Below are 10,315 nucleotides of genomic sequence, written 5' to 3' on the forward strand. Positions count from 1 at the left end.
AAATAGCTGCCAGCCATAAAGAAAAGTGATAAATTTAGATAGATCAAATTTTGTTTGTTTTTTGAAAGGGTGGTAAATTATTTTTGCAAAAAAGTTCAGGAAAGCTTTTTTTTAATTTACTTGTTGTTTATTTTGTGTGTGCGTTCTACTTTAAAGAGCCCCTGCTCACGACAGTCCTGTGTTTGTATTGCATATTGTTAAAAGATGGCATTTAAATTATTTTTGTATTCTCTTGGAGTGCACCTTAAGTTTTCTTAATGTTAAAGAAAAAAGTACATTCATAAGAAATAATATTGTTTGGAGAAGATGATAATGTACCCATCCATCCAGCATTTGTCCAAGGCATTCTGGTCAGATGTTGAGCCAATACTGAAGGGTGCAGCTGTCACTTTTAGAAGATGCTTATTTCTGCTACTGGTATCTTGGTTCTTATTCTTTCAGTCACTACCAATAATGACGAGGATACTAGTGAGGTCACAAATGTAGCTCAGCTCAGAATCTGTAAAACAAAGGGCTGGTGTGACAGAACAGGATGGTAGTAACAGGGTGAGACAGAAGCCAGACAGCTAAAGGAAGATTCGTTCATTCTTATACTTTTTTGCAAATGTATATGTGCATGTTTTTTTGTTTTGTTTTTTAGAAGAGCCATTCATTTATTTATGACCTCATTATTTTGGCAGTGCTGGTCCTCCACAGTTGCCTTTGCAGCTTCTGTCTCCCTTCATCTGTCTGCAGGCATCCCTGGCTCTGTGGCCAATTAGACCACAGGACGAGTGTTGTCACCAAGTACTTGCTCAAAAGAAACCTCAGGGTTTCTCAGTGGAAATAAACCACTTGTTGTTTTCACATAACCAGACAAGGAGCTGTGTGATAAAGCTGAAACTGTGTGGATGTGTGATTTAAAAAGAGATCAAGAAGCATATTAAATATTCAACTTCTTTGTCTGCTTACTTCAAGTTACTTTTATTTCTGCCAACCCAAATGTGAGTTTCAGCTTTTTTAAACAATTTTATAAAAACCAAAATCACTTTCCAACACTGGGTGGCAACAGAAGCTGCATCATGTGATCACTTTTTTACTGAGATGACATCATTAATGGTTATTTATATTAACCGTTGTGTGTTTTTCGTATCAGTTACTAAATCTGTGCTTAAATTTAAGTCCTCTGCAGCCGCCCCCTCACAGTCTGTCGCTTATGTTTCCCAGGGTTAGAAAAGAAGGGCACTTAGCAGCGTCCTTCACTCTGATTGGGTAACAATTTCACTTCCTGTTGATGGGGTCAGAGGTCGGAATGACTGGGTCAACTCTGTCCTTTTGCAAAGGGATTAAGGAGGCCTATCTGATCCTGGTTAATCCACCCGCACATCACTGGAGCATAAAGCTTTTATACACACACACACACACACACACACACACACACACTGTACCCTTGCTTCATATCTGTGCTGCATGTTTTGAGTCCACACACTGACAGCAGATTATAAACATGAACATGTGACCTTCACTGACATTAGCGGCAGTCTGGTTAAACTGATACATCTCTGTTTTAAGAAATATTTTTATTTGCTTTTAGAATGAAATCTATTAAAAGACTGATGTCAGTACTGTGTGTTGGTAAAATCTAACTTTAATTTTATTCATACTTGTTTTTGGAGTTTACTTACTTATATTAGTATTAGTTGTCTGTGCTGAGCAGTAGAGTTGACTAAACTCATTTAAAGGTAATAATTTGTATTTTACTGTTTTTAATTAAGAATACTTCCTCTGTGGTGAGAACAAAGACTCACTGGGCTGTTGATGTTTCACCTCAGATCTTTGATTTAGTCTTCACTTCACCATGATGTGTTTAGACGAGCACGTTTGAGACTTCTGCAGTGATCAGTAACTTTAATAAATCCAGCTTTCCTGTTGTCTCTGCAGTGTATGGGTCACAGAAATTTGAGTAAAACAGAGAACCCTGTCTCTGAATCGTAAATATTGTGTGCATGCTATAAAGTAAATATCCAGCCCATTTATAATGACGCTTTCTTACGTCAGCATGAATTTCTTCACTATAATTTAGCTAAAATAATATTTAGCTCTTCCACTCTTGTTTACCGGTACATTAAGTGACTTATCCTGTTATGCACACTAAAAACAAAACAATGCATCAATCCTAATTTAAGGTTAGCTAATGTTTTAAGACTCTTTTTAAGAGTTTGTATTAAAGGTTTTAATTAAAGCCAGTCTGTCGATTTTTACAGGATAGCTCGATCTGGTTAGACAAACGAGTTGCCAGAAATTGGAAAACAAAACAAAAACATAAACTTAGAGTGATGTACTTAAGAGTCAAATCTTAGAGAATACTTAGACTAAGTTAAAGTGTTTATTTAATCATTTTAGTTTTCATTTTTGAGCACTGCTGGGAAAAGACTTTGAGCATCAGATTCCAGAAACTGGCCTGAAACACCTCCTCATGGTGCTGCAGTATAAATGGACAGGGACTCTTTAAGATTCCTATATTTAACTGTTAACTGTGGGATGATTCTGAGACTAACACAGAAAAATTCATCAGAATGTATTAACTGTTTTTCATTTAACTTATATAAAAAGTAAAACCTCTTATTGGACGATAAATTCTAGAAGAATTGGTGCATAACCTCGTGAGAACCTCGTGAGATTCTAGTCGCTGAGGAAAAAAGTATCTTCCAGATTAACTTTTTTGTGATTTCCTGCCTTTTTGGAGCTAAACAAGATCACCAAAACACATGAAATATCACTGGAAAGGCCACAATGTCCTCTTTTTTAGCACATCAGTACTTAGTGGGGTAGCTCAAATAACTCAAAAGATAGAGACCAAAAAGAAATGTCCATTACACAGGACATAAGTGAACAGGCTGGGTCTCAGGAGGGTGGAAACAACATTTACTCCACCCCTGTGACAGTGCCACTAACTGTGATCTTTATCTGCTCCGGGAACCTGTTTAATGCTCAACAGTCCAACAGCCTCACTGTTCATGGCTTAACTGGGACACAATTTTCCCATCGCATCTCATTCGAATCAGGACAATAATCCCGTCCACTCGAGACAACAGGAGAGAGCTGTTTGACCGGTTTATTGGTGTCAGGTTTACTCTGTGAACACGTGTCAAAAGGACGCACAAAGACGTGGCCTCGTTGTGAAAATATTAAAGTGATGGAACAACAGAACAGCTGAGGTCATCATAGCTGGCTGTAAACTAGTCGCTGTAAGATCGTAGTGATAACTTTTATAAACCACTTTGCAAAATAAATGAACATTTGTTGAGGTTTAATGTTCTAAACATGGAAAACAGGATTTCTAGGTTTATCCACTGAAGGGCTGTTTTTCATTTGATACACGATCTCATCTGATAACACCAAACCAAAAGTCTTTCAGAATCAGTAAATCTAAACTCGTGTAACTCAGGTAAGTGATGTGAACACAGTAAGGTTTCTGGGCTGATGGCAAAATACAGAACAGTGACAAATTAAATAAAAACCAGTGAAACCTGCGAGGGAAGGCTCGCTGCCTCCTGCTTCATCCTGTGAAGGAACACTTCCCTCTGCTGTTTCAGGGCCTAGCAGGGCGTTGGGATGAAGATGACATTCATCACAAGCACTGGCCGTCACAGTCACATGATCTCAACCCAGCTGACCACAGGTGGGACATTTTGGTTCAGCACTTTACTTTTCCTTTAATTTGTCACTCACCTGTATTGGATGGTTCAAGTAACAGAACAGGATTCAAATGTTGTAACGTCACATGTCAAACTACCAAACACAGAAGAAGTGGGATGCACTGATACGTATCCTGCTCTAATAACCTATAATGAGCCCTCTGGGTTCCCTCCAGGCCTTCAGTAAAGTAAAGTAACCTTCTAGTAATGGTCTAACTCTTCTTCTTGTGTATCTGTATTGATACGTGTCCAGCTGTGCAATGTTTTCTGGTAACACCGCATCTCAGGAAACAGGACATCAGGTCAGTCGCTTCTTCTCCACATAAACGTGAGGTTTAGGTTACGTTTGCACGTTTGTAGGGGCAGGAAGGGAGGAGGTAAGGAGGAAACATCTGTAATTCTACTTGTGCATCAATCCATTTATGATCTCCCACCAATCCAAAGTTGTGTCCAACTAGCAGCAGGCTGCCCAGGCCAGGTGTTCTTAGGCCAAATGAGCTATATAATCTCTCCAAGAAGGTCTAGGTCTAGGCCAGGGTCTCATCCCAGTTGGGTGTGTCCTGAAATCGGCCAAAAGGAGGTGCCCAGGACACATTCTACCTGGATGCCCAAACCATCTCAACTGCCTCCTTTAAAATGGTCCCCACCACATTTCTAAGCCACCCGATGCAAGTAACTGACAGTCATCTATCTTAACTGTCTAACTGCTCACCTGCCTGCTTGATCCTTCATGTATATTTATTTTTAATACTACTTATCTAGAGGCATTAACGGGTATTCTTTTAAATTCTCAACTTTGATTACTTTGACATTTACTGAGCACAATCACACAGAGTGAACCTCTCTGAGTTTTTATCCTGCAGATACGTCAGTGCATCCCAGCGCAACTATGTTTTTAATTGTACATACACACATAAATATACAGCAACACACATCTTTCGTAGTATTGATTGTAACTGATGGCAGTCACCAGTCAGCCAAACACATCTGCAGACTTGTTGTCAACAGAAAAAGGCACGACTGGTATAAAGCAGAAATATCAGCCCTTGAAACTGATCTCAGGAGCTCCGCTGCGCTGCAGGCTCAGATCAGATCAGGAACCAGTAGCCGTGGCTCGATATGTCAGATAAAACGTCCCCGTTTATTTCAAGTGAAACCTGCGATGTTTGAAGTCGAGACGTCACCACAGCTGCAAACATCTGCTGTTCAGCTTTAGCCCTGCAGCTGCTTTAGTGCTGATTCATCGCTGTTTGCTTCACTTTGGTCCAGAGCAAAAATAGACTATATTGCCAAAAGTGTTCACTCACCCATCCAAATCATTGAATTCAGGCTTTCCATCACTTCCATGAGCACAGGTGTGTACAGCCAAGCACCTAGACATGCAGACTGCTTCTACAAGCATTAGTGAGAGGATGAGTCGCTCTCAGGAGCTCGGTGAATTTCACCGTGGTACCGTGATAGGATGCCACCTGTGCAACAAGACCAGGCATGAAATATCCTCGCTACTAAATATTCCACAGTCAGCTGTTAGTGGTTTTATAAAAAAAAAATAAAACGTGGAAGTGAGTGAGAAAGACAGCGACTCACCTACAAAGAGGTAGACCGACCTGAAATCACAGGTCAGCGGATGCAGAGGTGCATAGTGAGCAGAGGTTGATCGCTGTAGACCTCCAAACTTCATGTGACCTTTAGATTAACTCAAGAACAGTGTCGAGAGAATAGGTTTCCATGGCAACCAAGCCTTACATCACCAAGTGCAATGCAAAGGGTCAGATGCAGCGTGTAAAGCATCTAGAGCAGCAGAGATGTGTTCTCTGAAGTGATGAATCAAACTTCTCCATCTGGCAATCTGATGGACGAGTCTGGGTTTGGTGGTTGCCAGGACAACAGTACTTCTCTCACTGTATTGTGCCAAGTGTAAAGTTTGGTGGAGCGGGGATTATGGTGTGGGGTTGTTTTCAGGAGCTGAGCTTGGCCCTCAGTTCCAATGGAAGGAATTCTTCATGCTTCAGCATACCAAGACATTTTGGACATTTTCATGTTCCCAATGTTGTGGGAACAGTTTGGGGATGGCTCCTTCCTGTTCCAACATGACTGCACACCAGTGCACAAAGCAGGGTCCATAAAGACGTGAATGAGTCAGTTTGGTGTGGAAGAACTTGACTGGCCTGCAGAGTCCTGACCTCAACCTGATAAGAGACATTTAGGGTGACTTAGAGCCGAGTCTGTGAGCCAGGCCTTCTCATCCAACATCAGTGTCTGACCTCACAAAGGTGCTTGTGGATGAATGTTCAAAGGAAGGAAGAAGAGCAAATACTTTTGGCAATATAGTGCATCTCAGCAGCTTCTTGGTGTATTTCTAAGCTCCCTGAGGTTGAATGGTGACGACCAGCAGCCTCATTTGACCCCAAAAAAGTCTCAGCTACACATTAAATAACCTGATCTAATGAGTTTAAATGAGCCTTCATGCTTCCCTGAGCAGGAACCAGTTTAATGACCTTGACCTTGACTCACAGTGTACTCGAAGTAAATATAATAACAAGTTTTCACGCCGAATGAACCTTTGCAACGAGAAATGAAGGACAAGCTTCATGTTGTCGCTTGTGCACAGTTAAATCGTATGATTTACCATTGCTTTATATAAAGATGCAAAATAAGGGAGAGGGTTTGAAGAAAAGTGAGCAGAACTGCAGGACTTTTACCTTTGGTTGCTCCAAAAAGATTAAAAATGCATGAAAAAGGACGGACGTTTACTGAACCCTGAGGCTGACCCTTGTGGATGTTACCAGATTGATCTAACCAAAACTGACTAAAGAGTTCTGGGTACCAGCTGGAGTACTGCATTAATGTGTAGCTTTAGAAGATTCTCCTGTAGCTGTGACAGCCTTTAAATTGGTACGCAAACAACATCATATTTTCATAAATCCTAAAAACGTTCATCGCCATAAAAAGAATCAATAAAACATGCTGGACTCATAAACTTCCTTGACAGACTCCTGCCTGTCAATCAATGCCCTTAATTTAAAAACTCGCCTTCAAAATCCACATCAGTCAAACCTTGTGACAGACAGTGAGAGTATTCAGTGATTTTGCTTTCATTCGCTCCTCAGCTCTCATCGTGCTGGTTTAAGTGGAGGTAATGAACTCTCGGTCTTTCCTCCACAGCTCAACAACCTGAATGACTGAAGCGGCATCCTCTTCCACTCCTTCCTCCTCGCTTTAGTTTTCCCGTTGGGTCTTTTGCTTCTTCCGGGCCAGCCGGGCCTCACGCATCTCCTCCAGAGTTTTACGTGGGTCCATGATGAACGCGAAAGCCACACCGGCCGTGCCATCGCCGTTCTGCCGAGAGAAGCACAGGAAGGTGGCCCAGAGGAAGGCGCAGCAGCCCATGAAGGCAGTCCGCATGTACAACGGCATCAGGACGAAGTTGAGGAACTAGAAAAGTAGAAGCAGAGAAGAGGACCATCATGGAAAAGGGTCTTCTGAGAGGTTTTCCTGTCACTGGGGTGCACACTGTGATTCTGAATCTACACACTTCATGTGAACATTTACCAGTAAATAATATCAGACAGCACAGCAGCAAAATCTCTGATTTTTAGTTTCACTCTTTTGAGATTTTTATTTTTTCTGACTTTAAACAAATAAAAATGAAAACAGGCTCACCTGCATGAATGGCCAGTACATGAGTCCAGTCTGAAAGAGAAAACAAGACACAATCACAGTTTCCATCTCCATGCACACCTGAGAGGATCCCAGGGAGAGGTCAGGGATGAGTGTAGAACTGAGGTGAAGGTACTGTGATTGGGATACTTCCGTTCATTAAAACATCGCACACAGAGCTGCCAAACTGCACGCAGCAACATCTGTTGCTTCACTATTTAAAACATTAATCTCTATCAGGTCACTGTGGATCCTTCTAAGGTTAGAAAAGAGGACATATCTCACTCGCAGTTTCAATCCACTCACTTAACGCAGCTTGAAATGGAGAGTCAGCAGCAATGCCTGCACAACTGCACTTCAATTAGTGTGTGCAAATTATTATACTCCTTAGAGTATAATTTACACAAAGGTGATAAAGCAGAAAAGATCTGAATAAGACAGAGATAGAAGGGAGCCACGCCAATCTGAGAAAAACAGTAAAGCATGGCCACCAAACATGGTTAGAGCTCAGCACTGAAGCTAAAAGACTGGGGTTAGAAAACATTACATGAAAGAGAAGTTAGGTTTAGGTGTGGGTTACAAGTTAACAGATGGGGAAGTGCAGCAGCAGCATCCTCCTCTGTCACACTGATCCTCTGCATCTCCTCCTTCCCTAGATCCATCAACCTCCTCTGAGGTCTTCCTCTTCTCCTCCTGCCTGGCAGCTCCATCATACTTTGTCCAGTAGATCCACCCTCCCACCTTTGCACATACTCAGACCACCTCAGCCTCTCGAACTCTGAGCTGTCCCTCTGATGGACTGATTTCTAATGGTGCTCACTTTTGTTGTTTAGTGTGTGTGTGTGTGTGTGTGTGTGTGTGTGTGTGTGTGTGTGTGTGTGTGTGCGTGCGTGTGTGTGTGTTTAGTCACTGTTTTTCAAGATATTGTATTATGCATAACTGTTGTCTGCATGTCAGGATGGATGACTCACGACTGCAAGTACAAATAAAGCAACCCGAAGCTGTTTTACTGTAATCACAGCAACATGACACTATGAGTCACACTTGGCAGGACGTCAGCTCCTGAACGTCCTGAAACCCACTGACATTTTTATCCTCTGGCTGAATTACCCCGCGTGCTCTCCTCCGGGCGCCGAGCCCACTGCGCAAAAGCAGAAGTGCCGGTGGCGTAATCTAGGTTAATCCGGTTGTGAGCTGGCAGCGGCAGAAGCTACCGTGTGTGAAAGAAAGGCGACTTTCCTGCTGAAGCGCTTCTCACCTTCCAGGTGTTGAAGAACTTCTCCCTCCAGTCCTCAAAGACGTCCTCCTTTCCCTCCAAGAAGCTCACCCCTGCGAAACAGAGAGCAGGTTTACGGCACGGCTTGGGACGTGCGTCTTTACGCACAAATTTAAAAACTATGGAACAAGACCTCACCTTGAACACTTTAGTATTTGACTGAGAGACAACCTTGACCGGAAACCACTTCACCTTCACACTCATTTAAGATGTTAGAGTCTCATTGACAAACTGACACTCTTTAGATTTTATAGTAATGGTTTGTCCCGATTGTCCAATGATCACTCATTATCAGCGTCATCTGCGTCTGCGCTCTGGCTCCGATGGCTCGTTGACATTTATAGTTGGAAAAATAATCAATAACTCTCATATTTGATGTTCCAACCAAAGATAATATGTGCTGGCTTCAAACAAAAGCGCATTGAGGGGGGGGGGGGGGGGGGGGGTGTACTCACGCGCTTTGCTTTAACATGAAGCAAACTCTCAGTTCTGTAACTCTTAACGTGGATAAAATGAAAGCTGCCCATCTTACCGGTGTAGAAGACACTGGTGGCCAAAGGCGACGCGAAGCTTTGGTCCAGCAGCAGTTTGCGGAAAACCATCCCGGCGGACTTTCCAGGGAAGCGCCTCTCCAGGGCGCGTAGCCAGAAGTAGTTAAAGTTTCCCTGGAAGCTGATTGCCACGATGGCGACATTGCGAGTGTGTTTCCAGTCCATGTGCTCCTTCTGAGCGATGAGCTGGTGCACTAGGTCACCACCGGCGAATAAGCATCCGTACAAGGTGACATTAGCCAGCCAGGGGAATCGCTTGGCGGCTTCTTTGAGTACAGCTCTCCTCATCGTCTTTGGCAACGATGGGGACGCAGGTGCCTACAGAATGACCTGCCCTGAGTGGTTTCACCTCAGCAGTCAGGATGCAGGCATACCGGTTGGATTCGTTTGGCTAGGCCCTAGTGCCAGCCGACTGGACGACAGGACGCAATCCATCAGTGCGCCGTAATCTGGGAGGGATTACACGTTTCCGCTGGCAGCAGGAATATCGCACATCATCAGATCTCAGATGAGAAATGCCCAAAAAACTCCCCGAAAAATACAATGCATAAAACCTGCCATGGCTTCGCTTTGGTCACGGTAAATTTAAATCCAGATCATTCTTTCTACTTCCCGTGAATCAGGTGCGTCTCCAGCAACAAATCCTGCAGGTCAAGCGCTAATCTGCTCGGGCGTACATCCCGTCCAACTGCGTCACCAACACAGCAGCAGCTCTGCGCTGAGGCACCTGTCAAAAAGTGATTTACGGTAATTTACCAAAAAGGAAAAAAAAAAGGATTGTCGATATTTAACTGGTTTAAATGACTTGTTGGGCTATCGTCTGTGAAACGTATAATAAAACAAACCTATCTGTCGTGAATGGTATCAAACCATTTTCAGTCAGAAACAGGTGTGAAGTTGCAATCAGTTTTTGGCAAAGCGACTTTTATATATCCTTTATTTATGAATGCAAAACTCTCACTGACATTAAAAATGTATTTTTCAAGAGAGATCAGGCCAAGAATGCAGAAGAAATATAACATATCACTTGAAAAAGGATATTTTAAGTGGCCCAGAAGCACTGGACTGATTGTCGATCACAGAGTAGGTACAAAACATTATCATTATTTTATACATAAGCCCTTCATAAGTCCTGCTGAGTGCAGACTATT

At 42.7% G+C, this 10,315-nt stretch overlaps 1 protein-coding gene across 1 annotated transcript; it reads right to left on the bottom strand.

Moving 5' to 3' along the window:
- Window position 1: 1 nt before the first annotated feature.
- Window positions 2-9,880, bottom strand: LOC146388010 (mpv17-like protein). Its single transcript, XM_084925090.1, has 4 exons — window positions 9,146-9,880; window positions 8,596-8,666; window positions 7,341-7,370; window positions 2-7,112 (listed from the first exon to the last, which is right to left on the bottom strand). Exons 1-4 carry the CDS (start codon window positions 9,450-9,452, stop codon window positions 6,897-6,899), a joined length of 624 nt encoding a protein of 207 aa, XP_084781216.1. The 5' UTR covers window positions 9,453-9,880; the 3' UTR covers window positions 2-6,896.
- Between the last annotated feature and the right edge of the window lie 435 nt (window positions 9,881-10,315).

The sequence above is a fragment of the Perissodus microlepis genome, chromosome 4 (assembly GCF_051167445.1).
Source record: "Perissodus microlepis isolate ML-2025 ecotype Zambia chromosome 4, ASM5116744v1, whole genome shotgun sequence".
Taxonomy (NCBI): Eukaryota; Metazoa; Chordata; class Actinopteri; order Cichliformes; family Cichlidae; genus Perissodus; species Perissodus microlepis.